Source organism: Xyrauchen texanus, chromosome 25, assembly GCF_025860055.1.
Source record: "Xyrauchen texanus isolate HMW12.3.18 chromosome 25, RBS_HiC_50CHRs, whole genome shotgun sequence".
NCBI classification, from domain to species: Eukaryota; Metazoa; Chordata; class Actinopteri; order Cypriniformes; family Catostomidae; genus Xyrauchen; species Xyrauchen texanus.
Window position 1 is genome coordinate 19,738,637 of NC_068300.1, and position 19,998 is coordinate 19,758,634.

At 36.9% G+C, this 19,998-nt stretch overlaps 1 protein-coding gene across 1 annotated transcript; it reads left to right on the top strand.

Annotated features, from left to right (window-relative positions):
- Positions 1-5,465: 5,465 nt before the first annotated feature.
- LOC127619107 (rab GDP dissociation inhibitor alpha-like) lies at positions 5,466-19,885 on the top strand. The gene is made up of 11 exons (XM_052091863.1): positions 5,466-5,738; positions 6,528-6,635; positions 6,910-7,009; positions 12,890-13,024; positions 13,140-13,338; positions 13,936-14,067; positions 14,164-14,263; positions 14,458-14,629; positions 14,922-15,066; positions 17,090-17,144; positions 17,249-19,885. The coding sequence occupies exons 1-11, from the start codon at positions 5,694-5,696 to the stop codon at positions 17,399-17,401; spliced, it is 1,344 nt and encodes a 447-aa protein (XP_051947823.1). The 5' UTR covers positions 5,466-5,693; the 3' UTR covers positions 17,402-19,885.
- Positions 19,886-19,998: the final 113 nt, after the last annotated feature.

Genomic DNA, 19,998 nt, shown 5'->3' on the forward strand with positions numbered 1-19,998 from the left:
ACGAGTGAAACTCGAAAAATTAGAATATCGTGCAAAAGTTCATTAATTTCAGTAATTCAACTTAAAAGGTGAAACTAATATATTATATAGACTCATTACAAGCAAAGTAAGATATTTCAAGCCTTTATTTGATATACTCCACTTAACTTTCTATCAATGTGCTTTGATACAGCACTTTGAGAACATCCAACTTCTTTTGCAATTACCTTTTGAGGCTTTCCCTCCTTGTGGAGGGTGTCAATGATGGTTTTCTGCACAACTGTCAGGTCAGCAGTCTTCCCCATGATTGTGAATTCAACTGAACCAGACTGAGAGACCATTTAGAGGCTCAGGAACCCTTTGCAGGTGTTTAGCTGATTAGAGTGTGACACTTTGAGCCTACAATACTGAACCTTTTCACAATATTCTAATTTTCTGAGATTCTGAATTTGGGGTTTTCATAAGCTGTAAGCCATAATCATCAAAAGTATATCAAATAAAGGCTTGAAATATCTTACTTTGCTTGTAATGAGTCTATATAATATATTAGTTTCACCTTTTAAGTTGAATTACTGAAATTAATGAACTTTTGCACGATATTCTAATTTTTCGAGTTTCACCTGTAGTGTGCTGAGGGGCCGCTGTGTCTTGTTTGTTTATTGTTACAGTTACATATGTTGCCTAAGTTGCTTACATAAAATACAGCCTCAGAGTCAGAATATAAACTTCAGGTTAAAGTAAAGTAAATAAGACAGGACTATATTACTACTGTATTCAACAAATCCTAAAAGTAATACTTATACTGTATCATATTATAATGACAAACTGGACAACAATAAATAATTGTTGGGTTATAATATTTATAAATAACAACTTAATTCCAAAATGTTACTGGTGAAGTAGTAGGGTTTTCACACCCTGTTCACAAAAACAACAAAAATAAAAATATAGGTAAATATTGCTTTTTTTAAATCACTTTATTATGGAAAAACTGGAACTAGAATGTTATTTCATTTGAATGTACTTGGCTTCAATGGTTGATAGGATGAATTTAAAATTATGAATTAAAAAACATTTTATGTAATTATTTAAGCGGCTTGGTCGGTTTCTTGGGGCCTCAGAAATTGTAAACCCGCCCCTGGTCATGCTGACCTGCTCCAGAAAATTCACAAACAAATAAAAATGTAACCCAGTATAGTTCAGTAATGTTATACACCAATGTTTTAGTATTACTGATTATAACAAATGTTCAATTGAAAATATCTTTGATGTGAGCAATAATGTAATAGAGACTTAACACTGCTCTGTAGCAATTTAATGCATGGACAAAAAAGTTTCATTATTATTAGGTTAATCAGCCATATAGGCCACATCCTTTTCTGAAATGAGTGTTAAGATATGTTGATTGGTAATAGGAATTATAGGAATAGTTTAAAAAAAATAAGTATCCACATATCTGTCCAGTTTTAAAGATGCCTTTATCGCACTGAATACTGATAAGGGTATAATATAATGCCTTCCAAAGTTTCTTAATGTTTACCATTGTATGTAGGCCTACACATTGTATTTCTACATATAGGTGTAACCTATTACGTAGTGTCACGTAAGTGAAACACTTGTCAAAAGTCAATCATTGTTAAACCATAATTAGGAATAACATTCTGCAACAAGTTTGTTTGTTTCCAACTTTGATAAAAAAAAAAGGGTCCTAAAGCTTGAGAAAGGCACGATGGAGAATGTGCTGGTAACATTTAAAGACCACCAAGGTGCAATAAACTTGGCAGCGACCAAAGAATTTGCAGAGAGATTGAAAAATAGTGAGTAAAAAGAAAAACATCAATTATGATGATTTTGAAGATAATTTATTTTCAGACATTTGTGTTTACATATAAAAAATATGCAATATATATAATGGAGCAAGTAAGAGCTGCAGAACAAAAACAAGGTATTCTTTTTCTTCACAGCAAACACTTAACATTTTAAATGATTATGTACCAAAGGTTAATGCATTAAACTTGGCGGCCTCCAGAGAAACACATTGCAAATGACAGTCCAATCATCCCTCACTCTGTACCTCTCTGTTGCTACCCATCCTTCCGCATCATCCACCCCACAAAGAGTGAAAGTTGTTACTGACTGCAATCCTCCACAATCCATGAAGTCAGAGACCCAATGAGCTATGTCATATTTTACCTATTATTTTGTAATCTGTAATGTAAGTGTCTAAAAAAATAGAAAACTTTACTTGGTTATAAATTGATGTCTTTGCAGAATTCACACACAGGACCACACTTCTGCTGCTTGACCTGACAAGAATGTACCTGCACATGTGTAACAGGAATGAAACTGCATTCTATAAAAAGTTAGAGCAAGCTTTCAAAGAAAGAGGTTACAACTTTGGTAACGATAAGTTGAGGAAAAAGCTGGGAAACATGCTTTCCACATATAAGGTCTAAAGCCTAGAATCGGTCAATAGGGGAGGGGAAGATAAGGGTAATTCTCTTACTGCAAATGCATCTTGATAAATTTTAATTCTCTATTTCCTTTGTTAAATGTGTATCCTTACAGCAAATGGAGGATTTGTTCAGCATATCTGGGGTTGGGAGTGCTCCACCAGGCACCATATATTCTACACCACTGTTACAAATCAATCCATCCTCATCACAGCAGATCTGCTTTCTTCATCTGAGCAGGCTAGCAGCTCCCAGGAACGGCCTCTCCTTAATGAGAAGCCAGGTCTCTCTATGAGAATGACAGTGACCAAGAGAAAAAGACCAGCTAGGCCATCCTTTCAGGAACTTTACAAGACCCATTCAGAAGGAGAACTGCAGCCCTGGAGACACTGATTCTGCCTGACCTGAAGGAGTGGTGGATGGCTAAAAGAGGTGGAGAAGAGGATTTGAGAGGAAAATCATAATATGCATTGGAGAAATTCTTTACCAACTAAAAAAAAATTGGGAAAACACAAGACCTGATTATTGATCTTTTTAAAAAAATATAGAGCACCAGTGCCAAAGTGTGTCTTTCAGATTGTGTACTGCATTCTTTCTACAGCTTTATATGCCATCAAATCCAAGTACTGCTACATTTTAGACCCAAAGTAGTTAGTGGCAGTGGTTGTTTGGCCACTGACTCTCTGAAATCCCCAATCACCCAGTTACCATGAGCAGCCACATAGAGACACAGAACTAGCCTTCATGATAAAGAGGCACTTTAATTCAAAGGATGCCTTGTAGCCAATCCTAATACAAAGTAGTATAGGCTATGTCAATCATTTGATCTTAAGTGCTTCACATCACCCTGTGGAATACCATCTATATATGAGGTTTAAGAATCGAAGCATTGACTCTTGGAGAGACTTTTAGATGTGGCCACATTATATCTCTGTAATGGGACGCATCATGGTTGTGGACTTCTCACAGGTGTGTCTATTCTTCATGCTCTGCTGCCTCCTAATCCTCAATAATTTGCTCACCTGCCTCTAAACATATGTTGTGAAGAATGCAACAGGTTGTAACTGCTAAGCTGCTGTTCTTTACATTCTTCATATACAGAAATCTTAGTCTCCAAAACATTGATTATAATATACCAAAGACATGCTCTATAACCACACGGGCAACATTCAATTTCTGGATAAAGTGCCAAAAACACAAGAAGAACAATGTGAAAGTGGAGATTTATTTGTAAAAAAGGATTTAAACATTGATCTGTTTCTCACCCACACTTATCAGATCGCTTCTGAAGACAGATTGAAACAGTGCCATTTGATTTCCTTAAATGCTGCCTTTCTGTGCTTCAAAGTTTACCTATTCACTTGTATTCTAGTATAAACTAACAGATCTTGGTGTTCAGCAGAAGAAAAACACATCTGGGATTGCATGAGTGTGAGAAAATGATGCAAGGATTTTGAATTTTGGAAAGATTATTCCTCTACAGCGATGTTATACAGAATGCTAACCTTAATCATAATTTACTTTCACTGTATGTTTTTTTCCTCCATATTTTAAAAGGGAATGGTGACTGAGACTGTCAGTCCCTAACATTCTGTCTAACATCTTTTGGGTTCCACAGAATACAGAAAATTTCACAGGGTTGGAAGAACATGAGGGCAGGAAAATTCTTATAGAATAGAAATTAAAGGCTGAACTATCACTTTAAGGATGCTTCTCAGATTTGGACGAATCTGTCTATTAGAAGAGAAGTTTGGAAACCTTTTTCTAGTCATTATTAGGGTGAAAAAACATGAACAATGTCACACAGTCCCAAGTTATATATAATGTTTAATTATAAACTGAAGCAAGAGCATGCTTTATTCATGCCTTCTGTCAATATTTCACAGCTTTTCACGTACTGCGCGAATTTAATTAAATGTTCAAGCATTGTCAGCGTCTCAATAATTTAGATAGTAATTTTAATAAATATTTTTTAAATAAAAATAGAATAATATTAAATAATAATTTTAGCTCCAGTTTGTTTTGACTGCACCAGATGACCATCTGTTCAACTTCCCTCTGTATGTAGACTCATCGACATCTTGTATGAGATGACTGTAGTGTCGTCTGCGAACTTCAGGAGCTTGACAGAGGTGTCCTTGATGCTTTCTTTCTTTCTTTCTTTCCTTTATTTTTTCTTCTTTCCGTCTTTCTTAATTTCCTTCTTTTTTCTTTCTTCTTTCTTTCGTTTCTTTCTTTTCTTTTTTCTTTATTGCTTTCTTTCATTCTTTCTTTCTTTCTTTCTTTCTTTCTTTCTTTCTTTCTTTCTTTCTTTCTTTCTTTCTTTCTTCTATGTTGTCTTCATTGGGTTATTTTCTTTCTCTCTTTATTTCTTTCTTCTTGTAGATATCTCAGTTATTTATCTGTCTTTAGACATTATCTTAAGAATTTCAAAATGCCCCATTTTATTTTCATTATAATTTTTGTTTGTTTGACTATTTTATTTCCATGTAGAGTTAGCCTCGCTCTCGCGCTTAACATTTGGACTGTAACGGGCACAGTAATTTTAAGCACATTTTATTAGGCTTAAATATTGACTAGATGACTCTCGTGATCTTGTTTTATTCGCGTTTTTTTATCCACGATTTGACAAGTCACATATTACTACGAAAATATTAATATACGAACAGAATACTCTTTTGCGTTTACAAAAGACTAAGAACAGCCCTCGTCGATGTTATCACCACTTTAATTCACTTGGCGGAGGAATCCCGAGTACTGTGAGTCTGTGGCTGCGCCCATTGCCATTCAGCTGTGGGTTGGGAAAATGAAAGTGCCACCCAGCGTCTGTTGTAAATGTAAATATGTCAAATGTTGAATAAGACTACCTAAATGGTGAATTATTTCTGACCTTTTTAAAGGTAATGTCTGAATTCTAATTGTGGGTTGCTGACATTTATCTGTGGATCAAAATATAATTAATCTCCTTTTTGGAAGCTGCACTATATTATTTCGCGAAAGTATCAGCGCCGCTGGAGCGAGTGCTGCGGTCAGGGCCATCTTTGGATGTTCTCGCCGGTCGGACTACAGTCTGTCATCAATTGCGATACTTATCAAATTAATTGGGTGAAAACTGTTTGCAAAGAGACAATTTTTCCGTTTGTAAGGTAAAAAACTGTTTAGACGTCCTGCATAAATACATTGTAGCGTCAACACCGTTTTGCCTATTTTTGCAGCGGAAAATTGGCTAAAGACAGGAGATCCACTGTAGGCTAATTCAACATGGATGAGGAATATGATGTTATCGTATTGGGCACCGGACTCACTGTGAGTAACGTATTTAAGTTACTGATGATGTGCATGTCAAACGACCACCATGCGAAGAGATTAAGATATTGCAGACGGTTGCTCGAATGCTTAATAAGTGTGTACACATTATGCACGAATAGATGCTTCGAGATAAATTGAACCCGAGGGCCCATTGCTGACGCATCCTTTGGACCAGAACTGTATGTGTGTGCGCGCGCGGTGAGGCTGCATTTCTCGCAATTTATGTCTGTATACCAGTGCAATCTATCCCAAATATATCATCTTGTTCTTCCCTTGAATTTTCAACGCCATTTAGTGTCCATCATTATATTGACACGAAAGCGTTTATTAAAAAGTAATGACTGATTCAGTCTTGTTCGAAGGAGTGGCATCAGGTATCCCGGTTGTTCCCGCTTCAAAATAGATCTGTTTATTGCACATTTTAAGCCTTTTACGGGTGCCCAACGATGCGAAAAAAAACATATTTTTGTGTGTGTGGTAGATTTAATTAACATAGTGTATTAGGCTATATCGCGCATTGTCTTTATTTTTATAATCTAAAGTGCCCGCGATTTGACAGATGTGGTTATTAAATAAAACATGTCATGAGAACAATATTAAAATGTTTCCTGTATTTTCCTTCACGGAAAATAGTGAGCTGATCTGGGCTGCGGCTCGTATTGTGGGTTGGGTGGGGTGACTCGCATCCCTGTGTTCAACGCGGAAGTGAAGACATTGGACAATACAAACAAGCAACATTTTATATTTATTGCAGAAGATTTGAACTAATGCTGTTTATTTGTATAGGAATGTATTCTCTCCGGGATAATGTCAGTGAATGGGAAGAAAGTTTTGCATATGGACAGAAATCCATACTATGGTGGTGAAAGTTCCTCCATCACACCCCTGGAGGAGGTGAGGATGCTTCACAGTCACAGATGTCACTTTTCTGATGTCTGCTTGAGATTGCAAATATTAACTATACTGTAAATGGTTTGTCCAAGAATGCATCCTGTTGTTAATGTATTTTAGCATGGATTCATATTTAATATATGAATAATACAAAGTGGACGGTCTATTAAATTATTAGAGATCCTCTACACAAAACATTATTTCCATCACATGTCCATACAGTGCATTTAGTTGTTTTAATTGTTATATTCTATACATGTGTGTGCCCTTCCTACAGCTCTATAAGAGATTTGGGATTTCAGACAGCCCTCCAGAGTCAATGGGTCGAGGAAGAGACTGGAACGTTGACCTTATCCCTAAATTTCTAATGGCCAATGGTAATTTTTTATTATTATTATTTTTTTGTTTTGTTATTATGGCTACTGAAAAAAAAACAGCTGGACTTATACTTGCTTTACTTGTATATTTACTTGTATATTTGGCTGAGACAGGAGAAAGTAGGCCTGTCACAATTATTAAATAATCTCCTGATCACAATTATTTGATCTAACCATGATTAGTTAGCCTAACATAAGAGAGACATTTGGAAATATTTTCATTTTTCAAATCATTCTAAGTTTTTAAACTATTAAAGGGATATTTTACCAAAAATGAAAATCCCAGGTGTATATTACTTTCTGTTTTTAGAAGAATAGTTTAGCTCTGTGGGTCCATACAATGCAAGTCAATGGTGACCAAACATTGAAGCTCAAAAAAACACATATAGGCAGCATTAAAGTACTCCAATTCTGAAGCGATCCAATTTGTTTTGGGTGAGAAAAGACCAAAAACAAATTTTTCACTGTACATCTTACCAATGCATTCTCTATGCACAATCATGATATGAAGTTTGATTACATTTCCTAGTGCTAAATGCATAGGCAAAGTGCTAGATGGCGCTAGGAAGTATATTTGAGCTTGAAATCATGATTGCCAAGGACACAGCAGATGCCACAATTTATTGTGAAAAATGAGTTATATTTTGATCTATTTTCATCTAAAACTGATTGGATTACTTCAGAAGACATGGATTTAACCATTAACATGTATTTTTTTTTTGTAATTACAATTTTTAATTAATTTAAAGGAAAAAAAACACATACACCAAATCAACATTGAACATTTAACCCCATCTAATATCCCTCCCCAGTCATCAACCCCACCCTAACCCCCAACGAACACCCTCATGGTCACATAAAATAATACACACACAAAAAAATTAAAATAAATAATATACTTAATTAAACTAGACTTCTCTCTCCCCATCCCTTCCCTGAGAGTCCCCCAAAACTGCCAGATATCTACCCCACTTCCTAACAAACCAGTCCCTAAACCCCAGCCTTCTGCCTGCCAACTCCTCGAAAGCTGTCACCCTCCCCATCTCCACACACCACTCTGGAAATGATGGCGCTCCGTCCGACTTCCAACCCTTTAAAATAATTTGTCTGCCAATCATAATACTAGACAGAACCCAATTTTTTATATGTTTCTCCCCCAAATTTATGACCACCCCATCACCCAAAATACAAAATCTGGGGCAAAGTAAAATTTGAGTGCCCAAAACATCTCACAAATAATTCTGAACCTTCAACCAAAAATCTTGGATCTTAACACACCCCCAAAAGACATGGGTTGTGTCTTGAACTTCTGATTGGCATTGCCAGCAGGTCGGTGTGTCTTTAAGACCAAGCATATATAGTCTAGAAGGAGTCAAATCTTGAATTGCATAAGGTGATCTCTTGCATCTCTAGATGCAGACGTGCCATTTTTTAGAGTCCTAGCACACACTACCTTCTCTAATACCAAATTTAAATCTTTCTCTAATAATCTCTTGAGAGAAGTTGAAGCTCCATCCCCCAGACTCTGAATTAGCTGGGAGTAATACGCTGATGCATAATGACCTTTTCCAAAAGCAGTAATCACCACTTCTAGAGTATCTGCTGCTTTAGGGGGGTGTGTGCTACTCCGAAAAACAACACAGAGCTATTGGTGCAGCTGTAAATACCTATAAAACTGAGATCTGGGAATCCCAAAAGATCTCAACACTCCACTCTCATGTAGGTCACCAAGCATAGAACCCCCCCCCCCCCCACATAATCCACTCTGACCAGCAGAAAGGGGACTTATTAATACACAATTTAGGGCTCAGCCATATGCTTGAGGCAATATTTAAATACATTTTCGAATTAACTCTCTGGACACTTTTCTCCATACCAAGTGCAAATGCAAGATAACAGGGTGTAAGTTAACTTCTCAGATTAGTTTGATAGAAAAGCTGTGCAATGGCAAAATAGGGGCAAGAACCAGGGGTAAAAACCATGGAGGGGCTCTTTCATATGGAAGCGACCAATGGGCCAAATTTCTGAAACTGTATAATAATAAAACAAAATCTTAGGTAGGCCTAGCCCACCTTTGTCAATCGGCCTATGTAACTTATTAAAATAACATTAACCTTCCCAATCATAGATAAACGTAATGAAGCCCAACTACCCACATCGCTCAAAAACCTTTTTATTAAAGGGTCAAAATAAACTCTAACTAAATCAGACAAATATTCTGGAAATAAAATGCCAAAACACATAATGCCCTGTTTAGGCCAATGGAAGTCACACAGCTGGAAAGCCGTTATTGGGCAGTATGCTGCCAGAGCCAAAGCATCGAATTCGACCAATTTACTTTGTATCAGGAGAAATTAGAAAAGTAATGAATAATTCTATGGAGGCAAGGCATAGATCTAATGGGGTCAGAGACGAATAGTAAAATATCATCTGCGTAAAGCAAAAGCTTATGCGCCATACCTCCCTCCACCACCCCTGGAAAATCCTCTTCTTTTCTTATCGCGGCTGCTAATGGTTCCAGGGCAAGACAGAACAATAATGGGGAAAGAGAGCAACCCTGCCGGGTGCCCCTATCCAGAATAAAATAATCTGAAATTAATCCATTTGTTTCCAGGTGTCTATAAAGTAACCAGCTGACACACCACATGAGAGCATCGCCGCCAATGCCTGGTCATTAAAAATGGGCTATTAAGCGGTTCAGTGTTTTCCTTTCCCCTATGTGTCCCACCATGGGATTATAGTTAGCCACTTGGAACACCATTTCTCGCCGGCTCCGCTGTATTAAGAGCTGGGTTGTATTTTCTTTTGTTTGAGTGTCCTGCGTCACTCTATACAACCACTCGTTTATAATTGTAAAATTGGGATATGAAAGTGCGACACTCGGCAGGAGTTGTTGACCATCAATCACTCACTTGGTCGAAGGTGTGCTTGAGGGTTTCATCTCGTGACTGTTCCTGAGGGAAATCCCCTTTGGGAAATCTGTAGCACCCCCCCCCACGTCATCTTGACATGGAGCTGACAAAGATGGCCCTGACTCCATCTCCCCTTATGTGCAGGACCCTTCAGTGCAAATTCCCTTTAATATATTTCTGAATTCAGGCCAATTAGTCCCCAAAATCAGCGGATGGGTGAGGCGAGAACTAACCATGGCCTCCACTCTTTACGATTTAATCACCAGGGTCACCATAGTGTATTTTTGAAAATCCTCATGCACACACTTCACCCTCACCATTTTAGCTGTGCCCAATGCCTCATGTTGAACCAGGCGTCAGTGGATTGTTGGTCACGATTCCCCACCAGCAGCCATTTCAAGCAAGCGTTTCAGAGCCTTTGGTAGAAAGCAAACGGGCGGTCGGTCTTCCCCAGCTTCAAGGACCGGAACAGCTGGCGATTCTGTTCCGGGCTATGACCCACCCGCTGCAGGATAGCCTTTTTCAGATTGACATAGGCCTGGAGGTTAGCCACCGGCAATTGTTGGGTAGCAAGCTGGGCCTCCCCGGACAGTAATGGGAGGAGCTTGGCCGCCGACTGATCACTCGGTCATATCTCCGCAGTCCTCTCAAACGAATCGAGAAAGGCCTCAGTGTCATCTTCTGCCTCATCTTCAGGAGCATGGGTAGGCTGCGGTTGTCTGGAGTCGCTGCCGTCTGTCTCTCCTGCCCGAGGAGATCGCATGCCAGTCCTCTGCTTGAGCTCGCAGGATCTCGAAGAACCAATGATCCTGGTCATGCCGTAGCTCAAGCAGGGATTGATGGTTGAACTGATGCAAACTGGCAAGGTGCTGGAGGATCTTGGCCAGCTGGGAGGACTCCATGGGGTGTACTTTTATGTCCCAGACTTTGGCACCAGTGTAGAACAGGGAAAGGTTCGGGCACGGAAAGGAGGAATCGGGAAGCAATAGCACCGTGCAAGCAAGGGCTTTATTTTTTGCAATCACACTATGTACACTCTTCTTAGTGTTTCTTTGGGCTCACTCAGGTAGCTTCACAAATAACAAAAACTCTCAATAAACATAAACTTATTAATGACATGTAGTTTTCTAATTACAGGGAACACGCCAACACTGGACTGACGTGTCGCTCTCTCTCTCTGTCTTGTCTGGCGGTGGTGTGGCCATTTATATGCCGCTTTCCCCATGCTCACTGGAATTAGAGTCAGGTGTTAAACATAATTTAGTTCAGGTGTAAGCGCCCTTACCGCTTTCTCTCTCTCTGGACGTGCGCTTGACCACGCCCCCGCTGCCACAACCTCTAAACTCACCAGGACGTGATCTGAGACAAAGATGTTTCCAACTGAGCAATCAACAACAGATAAAATTAGGGTCTTAGATATTATAGAATAAATATTATGGACTGATGAAAAAGAATTTAGGCCAAGATTTGTACACATCCTGTGAAGCGTTGGTGTTGCTCTTGGGGACTTGCACACTTTTGCTTCACTAGATCAAGGACTGAGTCTCCTCCCAATATTTTATCATGAGGGGTGCCAGATCTCTTCAAGATCTATAAAAAAGCCCAGGTCATCAGCGTTAGGTGTGTAGATATTAGCCAAATAATCAACCTTTGCCCCTGAATTTCTGCTAAAACAATAATGACTCTTCCTAAATTGTCTTTAATCTGTTTGAGACATTAGAATTGTAGATGTTTACTTATCAATGTAATGACTTCCCTGCTTTTACTTGAGCCAGCACTAAAGAAAACATGTCCACTCTATATCTTCCCAAATTTTTAAGCTTCCTGTGGGGAAAGATGCATTTCTTGAAGAAACACTATATCATATTTCTTACATTTAAGAAAAGAAATAACCTTCCTTCTTTTAATGGGGTGCCCCAACCCATTCACATTCCACATGGAGAGATATAATCTACTCATATGCAGATTTGAAATTTTTACATATTAGAAAAAATAGATTGTGTGTCAAAAACAATATTATAAATTCCACATTTCAATATTAGTGTAACAATACCAAACCTCCCCCGAACCAAACAAAGAGAAAAAAGAAAAATGTGCGCATTAACCCTGCACACGACAGTGCCAACCGGCATCCATCCCTCTAAACTCAAACAGTCCATGTACACATACGAGAGTCCCTACGACAACTTTGCTGTCGGGTTGCTCAAGTCCGGTGTTTCTATACAGATTTTGTGAGACAGAATTACACAGCAAAAAATAGTCCATAAAACAAACTCCAGCCAATAAGCCGAATAAACTTCCGTTATTGTAGTTACTGTTCCTCCACAGAACAAGCTCCAGCCGCTAGCGGAACCAACACAAACAAAACAAATAGTTCAATTTTCTGTGAAATGAATATTCAGTAAGCCGGCCCATTTGGTCACCATTCACTTGCATTGTATGGACCTACTGAGCTGAAATACTCTTCTAAAAGACTTTGTTTGTGTTCTGCAGAAGACAGAAAGTCACACATGTAGGATGGCAAAAGGGTGAGTAAATGATGAGAGAATTTTCATTTTGGGGTGAACTATCCCTTTAAAGAAAATCATATTTCCCTTTTTTTTTTTTTACATGATTCCAAGTTAAATATGGATAAATAAAGCACACAAATACCTTAGAAGAATGACAATTTGTGAAAGTCTCAAAAACAGACAGTTCATTGTCATAATTGCAATTATTTGTATGACAATTAATCATCAGCCATTTTTCGTGACAGCCTTAGGAGAAATAATTTAAACATCAAAACAATTACAAACTTCACCTTTGAGTAAGATTTTTAATTCTGTGTTTTTGTGTTGATTTTTTGGGAATAAGACTGCTGTCCTGCCATTTGAAGAAAACATTCATGCAGTGAGAGTTGTAAATGAGAGAATTCTGAACATTTTCTCACAATTCAAGATCACATTTTGTCATTACTTTCTTCCTTTAGGTCAATTAGTTAAGATGCTTCTCTATACTGAAGTGACCAGATATCTTGACTTCAAAGTGGTTGAGGGAAGCTTTGTGTATAAAGGTGGGAAAATCTACAAAGTGCCCTCTACTGAGACGGAAGCACTAGCTTCAAGTAAGTAGAGCTAGCGTTTAGTTTTTTAGATTGCCTCTTGGACTTAATCAAGACTTGATTTTTTGAGTATGTAAATGTACGGTTGCTCAATTTCCTTGTAATGTGTATCGTTTAGACCTTATGGGAATGTTTGAGAAGAGACGTTTCCGGAAGTTCCTAGTTTTTGTGGCCAACTTTGATGAGAATGACCCCAAGACCTTTGAGGGCGTTGATCCCAATCTCACCACGATGGGAGATGTGTATAAGAAGTTTGACTTAGGGCAGGATGTCGTAGACTTTACAGGACATGCCCTGGCCCTCTACAGGACAGATGAGTAAGTGTTGCTTGTATTATTAAACTTTATATGGGTGAATTCACTAAACAGCGCAAAAACCTGTATCTTTTGCAATACACCACCTGCAATGGCTGTGCCATGTGAATATAAATTAAGAAATTTTAATTATTTTCAGCACAAACATGTCACCTTTCTATGTCAATTAGGCTTATTATAGGTTGCGCCTGATTCACATGGTTGTTATTTGCCTTGATGGAATTAATGTTGCACTATTACATCAAAAAGCAGATAACAGGTAAACAACATTTTATTTTAAAAAGTAATTGAGAAAAACATTAAAACTGGGAACATATGCAGATGTGCACAGATTTTTTGGGCATGTTTGCACTGTTCTCTTGCATAATTATTTTAGTAAATTGAGTGCTTAAAAAGTGCAAACAGTTTGTGCATATATTGATGCTATAAGATTGTGCAATTCATTCTTTGTGAATGAAACAAACCATATCTGACTGTCTTATGACCATCATTTATGCCAGAAATTGACAAAAAATTATTTTACATTTGTGAGTAATGTTCTGAAATTTCAGTTATTTAGTGCTTTGTACTTATCTTGACTCATTCTTTAATTCTTCCAAGTTACCTTGAGCAGCCTTGTCTTGAGACGATCAATAGGATTAAACTCTACAGTGAATCTCTGGCACGCTATGGAAAGAGCCCCTACCTTTACCCCCTGTATGGATTAGGGGAGCTGCCTCAAGGATTTGCTAGGTCAGTTGATCATTTTCAATATTTGTATTTCTATTCAGTGTCATTGTGAGGCTCTTCTATTGTAATAAATGCTGTATTTCCCTTATGAATTTTTAGGTTAAGTGCCATTTATGGAGGAACCTACATGTTGAACAAACCAGTGGATGAGATTGTGATGGAGGGTGGCAATGTGGTGGGAGTGAAATCTGAGGGAGAGGTAAATTCTAGCCACATTCCTAATAGATTTTAAACATTTAGATATCACTGAAATTTCTCTGTGACTGAATTTATGCTGAAACTTGGTTTATTTCATTGTCCATGCACCATGTCAGTGATCTGTTTAACATTTGCCATGTGTAAGATCTTATGTTGTCATCTTCTGATTTTGCCCAATCATTGTGATTTTCAAAGGTTGCCCGCTGCAAACAGCTCATCTGTGACCCCAGCTACATCCCGGACCGTGTGCACAAAGTAGGCCAGGTGATCCGTGTCATCTGCGTCCTTAGCCATCCCATAAAAAACACTAATGATGCCAACTCCTGCCAGATCATTATCCCTCAGAACCAGGTTAACCGCAAATCAGGTTAGTGACAGACACTACATTTTCGTGAGCATTCAGCATTTGTAAGCCAGCCTTTTGTTGATGCTTTGATTTTTGTAATAGAAATTGTCTTCATAAAATAATTTGCAATAGATAATAAAACATTGCAAAACCCTTAGTTAGCATGTGTATCTAGGCACTTGTGCAAAGTCACCACTAGAGTGTGCTGCTTACTTAGTTAATAAAATTAGTTAAGCTGCAAGTTGCAAAGGTTTAGGGAGGGGAGGATTTAAGGATTTCAATGTTAATGTGTATTTTTGTTGTTTGCTCATAGATATCTATGTGTGCATGATCTCCTATGCTCATAACGTGGCAGCTCAGGGGAAATACATCGCTATTGCAAGTACCACTGTGGAAACGTCTGATCCTGAAGCTGAAATTGAACCAGCTCTCGAACTCCTTGAGCCCATTGACCAAAAGTCAGTTTATTTTCTGAAATCAAACATTCTATGCTTTTTATACATTGTAATTTTGACTCTGTGTTAGTGAATAACTTTAATAGTATTATTTAGATTGTTTAATTTTATTTTTTTAATTCTAATGTTTTGGAAAATTGAGAAAAAGTAGTTTGAAACGTGAAATAGCTGCCACACATTTAGAATATTATGCAGATTTTACGATATACCTCAGCTTCACTTCTCCTTTTTTTAAGAACAAACCATGTGTGGTGTCTAAGAGACACAGATAAGATATCCTTCTTATGAGTTGAGTGCTCACAGAACCAGGTGCACTCAGTTATTTTTAAAGATATGATTAACAAAAATCATAAAGATCTTCCCGTAAAGAATGGAAATAGAAGCAGATCTAGCAGCAGGGTCCAAAATTAACATTTGATCTCCCAATGGCAAGCAGTGTTGGGTGTAATCTGATAATTGTGTAATTAGTGTATGTAGTGTAATTCATAAGGATTTTAAATTATTGGTATCAGATTATCATTACTGACATTCAATAACATTCATTGATTTTCAGTATATTACTTACTTAGGTTACACATACTTCTAAAATAATAATATGTATGTATAAAACATTTAAAACACAATTCATGTTTAAATCTTTAAATAGATAAAGTTTGTCTGTTTGTGTTTCTGTGACAATAGAAGGGACAATGAAAATGAACAAAGAGGAAATATACATTATTTTGAATTTGTTGAGCAAAAAAGCAAAGCCTATTCTGTAGAATTTTTTTTTTTAAAGTAACTTTAAATTAAGTACTTTGTAATGTGACTACGTTCTGTTGAAGTTGTCAGTAAAGTAATCTGATTACAATTTATTGAGCAGTTAATAGTAATTTTTTGTGGATTACGAATTTATTTATTTATTTACCTACCACTGATGGTTCATATTCTTATGACAGTGGATTTGACTTTACTTGCATATTTGTGACAAACAGTGCAGGTAATCTTTTCCCTAACAGCAACATATATGAGATGAACCAGTCTCTGTCTTTTTTTGACTTCGTTTACATGGACAGCAGAAAGCAGATTATTATGAGAAAGCAGCGTTCCAGTTTACATGCCCTGAATAAGCGGCATACTCTTTCCTCCCATATACATGCATTATACATCCATATACATTTTTCCAAAGCAATGACTTTGTGTAAATAATAAACATGTTTTATTTTCAGATATTCCAAAGTTATTGCCGTTTTTGTTTCATTAACTTTATATTGCAACCTGCAGTGGAATTGCGCTGCAATAGTGGAGTTTCTCTCTTATGTATAACTCTGGGATTCCCCCAGTGTATGAGCATATACACGAATGTAAGGGACATTCAATATTTTACATTAGTGTATGTGAATGAATATAGTTTATAGTGTATGTGCTTTTCCCACTGTACTATGGGAAACGTTCAATTTATTCCGCTGTATTGACATGTTGGTCTCCATCCTATGACTGTAAGAACGCTGCTTATGATTTTACAGTGCCAGATAAACTGCATTCTCTGGGAGAAACCTGGTTGTTACACCGCTTACTCTTTAACCCTTAATTGGCATAAGGAAATCTGCTTTCTCCTTTACACAACATTTCAAAATTCCGCTTACTGAAAAACCCTGGAATAAACCGTTTTCTTAAGTGCATGTAAATGTGGTCTTTGAAACTTTACCTGTCACAAAAACATAAAGACATTGTGATTTTTGTCCTCTTATTTTCATTTTGATGGCTTAATGCAAAAAATATTCCATGTAAAACTTACTAGATGGACTTACATTATGTTGAAATTCCTAATAAAGTTATATACCTACTGGTGAATAAATGTACTCTAATTTACTCTCATTTCACACTTGACGAGTGTTCATTTTGAACTTTGCCCACCAATGTTTAAGATGGTTCTTAAAACAGAAGCACTCATGTGAATTATGTTAGATATCTAAGGCATGTTAAACGTATACACTACTTTTTATGACATAATACTTTATGGCTTTAAATTGTTTTATTTTTGCAGGTTTGTGGCCATCAGCGACATGTATGAACCCACAGATGATGGCTCAGTGAGTCAGGTCAGCTTCACATTCATTGCCATTTTTTTTTCAACAAGATGCTTTTAGTTATATATAAAAGCCCTGTGCTCAGAAACATAACTATTTTGGTGTTATTTTTACAGGTATTTGCATCACGGTCTTATGATGCCACCACTCACTTCGAAACAACTTGTAATGACATCAAGGATATCTACAAGCGCATGACAGGCAGCGACTTCGACTTTGAGAATATGAAGCGCAAACAGAATGATGTCTTTGGGGAGGATGAGCAGTGAGGGTTGGAGAGGGATGAAGGAGAGGCAATGGTCACTAGGAGCAGAGGGGGAGATATGGCAGGATGAATTTGCAACATGATCTCAGTAGTATTCATTGATTTGTGTACATAAAAAGTTGTTCTATTATACATACATTTTCACATGTTTGCATATACACTGAAACATATGACATTGACAACATCTAAAACGTAAAGCCTTTTACGATTGAACAACTTTAGAGATTTTTCATTTCATTAAAAAGGTCTTTATCAGACAAAGCTATTTCCAACATTCAGTCATAAAAGCAGTAATGTTTTAGATGCCGTGAAGATGCTGTACAAAACTTTATGTGTCACTGTTGCAAATCTCTATGAAATACTAATGAGATCAACCTGCAATTTGATGTATATGGGCTGGGTTCAGAGGTAATGAGCACAAAATAGAAAGTATAACAGCAATGTTATAAATCTCTTTCAACTGTCCTTATCTTTCCCAGAATGCTCTTTGCTCATTGTCTCCACACTGTCCTGTGACTTTAGATATATATACAGTTCAGCACACAGACACAATGCTCTATTGCTCACATTCCGTAATTCACCTATCTGCACTACAAAAAGTGGGCTCACAGCGACATGCTATTGTAGATTCTTATAAACGCAGTGTGCATTGTTTTGCGCAAATATCCCGTTGAAGTGAAACACGTGTCTTTTTTTTAATTTAATTTTTAATGAATATTGTCTTGACTGAAGCCCACACATGTGAACAATTCCTTGCATATTGAAGGACATTTTAAATTATTTCTCATGAACTTAAGTGAAAGGTCCCTAAGCATTCCTTCCAATGGATTGTTTGGTTGGAAGCAGTGCTAAGCGTTTCCTCGTGATTTGAGTCTTCAAGAGTTTGGCTCACTCTGACATAAACAGCTTCATTATAACAGTACTTCCCTGTACTTAGGGAAGTGTCATTCACAAAACATATAGTAAAATCATTAAAAACTAATCATTAATATCAATAAACACTATGGTTTGAGACATAGAAAATGTAATATGACATTGATTATATTTACAAGACAGCAGTAAGAAAATAAATTTGCCTTGAATGTATCCCACTCATAGGTATATTTCATTTCAAGAGATCTAACCCTCATTTCTACCACTTAATGGCCATTAAATTTATTTAATTCTCTTTTTTGTGGATGGATATTTTTTGACACCTAAATTGAACGAGATGTGTAAAATATATTGATGTGAATTGTAAGCCATTAACTTGTAACTTCTTTACAGTCTTTGTGCTGTAAATGGCGTCACAATTGCTAATGATTTTGTTCTACATTCTGCACGCTTTTGTGAAAGAAATCGTTTTCTAGGGATTGCTGATATGGACAACTGTTATTGAATGAAAATTATTGTGAAAATTCCAAATAGATCCATCATGATCATTTCACAGTTTGATAAAGTAAAGTAGCAGAGGTAGACTGAATCTGAGTCTTAAAATTAATTAAGAGTGTGGAAGTTATTCCCATGGCTGCGACAGTTTATGATAATGTGCATTTATGGAATATCAGATTCTTTGGTGTTTGATAGTAACCATATCCTTTGGTATTCTGGCTTGTGTAAACTAGGCTGGCCCCAGTCTAAAAACCTGAGAACACCTACTTTTCACAAACATGCTCTAGCATGACAATTATGATGAACACTATGCCTCTCCTAGTGAACAGTAAAGATTGTCACTGTACCATGCATTCAAACTGCATTCAAGTTTTTTTTTTTTTTTTTTTTTCAGTGATTAAAACTTAAAGTCTCTGCATTTGCACTTGGCTGTTAGAAATCAACAAACTGTCAAAGTTTTAACTTAAGACTGGACATTTTCACCAATACTTAGTTTATTTATAAAATGGTCTTAATCATGCTCATTTATGTTTTCAGATTTTTTTCTATTGCCATTAACAGTTATAGCAGACAATAGTCTACTGGACCAGCTAATCTTGATGTGTCATTTGAACACTTGCTGTACTGCTTTCATGTAGAATACGAAAGAATTGCTTGTGTGTCATGTTCTATTTTTCACATACACCTTACTTTTTCCCACTCCATGTTCTTACGGGAAACAAGGAGTGGGTGATGTTTATAATTTCCTTATATTCTTTACTTTTATTGGGCCAAAGTCACTTATGGCCTTATAGAGTCATATAGAACCATACAGATCTCAAACTTTATTCTTTATTGCACAGTTAGATCAAAATAACAATGATAACTGGAATTAGATAGAATTAAGCATCGCTACATTTGCCGTTATCTCTTGCACCTCTAGCATATTGTTGCATATGTTTGGATTAACTGTTTTACTGTTCTTTTGTACTGTATTTATTTTCATTTTTATTGTTGAAACAACCTAACCATCTTGAAAACTGACACATGAACTTGACGACTTTAAGTTGTGAATTTCATCTTGTGTTTGAGCAGTCTTGTGCAACAAAAATAAATATGAATAAAATGAAACTCAGCCTTTTTGTTTGGTTAAATTTGATTACTGGCACAAATGAACACAGCTTTTGCTTTCTAACAGGACTAAGAGCATTTATGTATTTTATTTATATTTCATGTATTTTAGAATCTGTA

Excerpts from the sequence above, each read along its gene's own strand:
- LOC127619107 (XM_052091863.1), top strand. The coding sequence starts at position 5,694 with ATGGATGAGGAATATGATGTTATCGTATTGGGCACCGGACTCACT. Across the intron at positions 5,739-6,527 it reads TATTGGGCACCGGACTCACT|GAATGTATTCTCTCCGGGAT; the intron begins GTGAGTAACGTA and ends TTATTTGTATAG. Across the intron at positions 17,145-17,248 it reads ATGATGGCTCAGTGAGTCAG|GTATTTGCATCACGGTCTTA; the intron begins GTCAGCTTCACA and ends TTATTTTTACAG.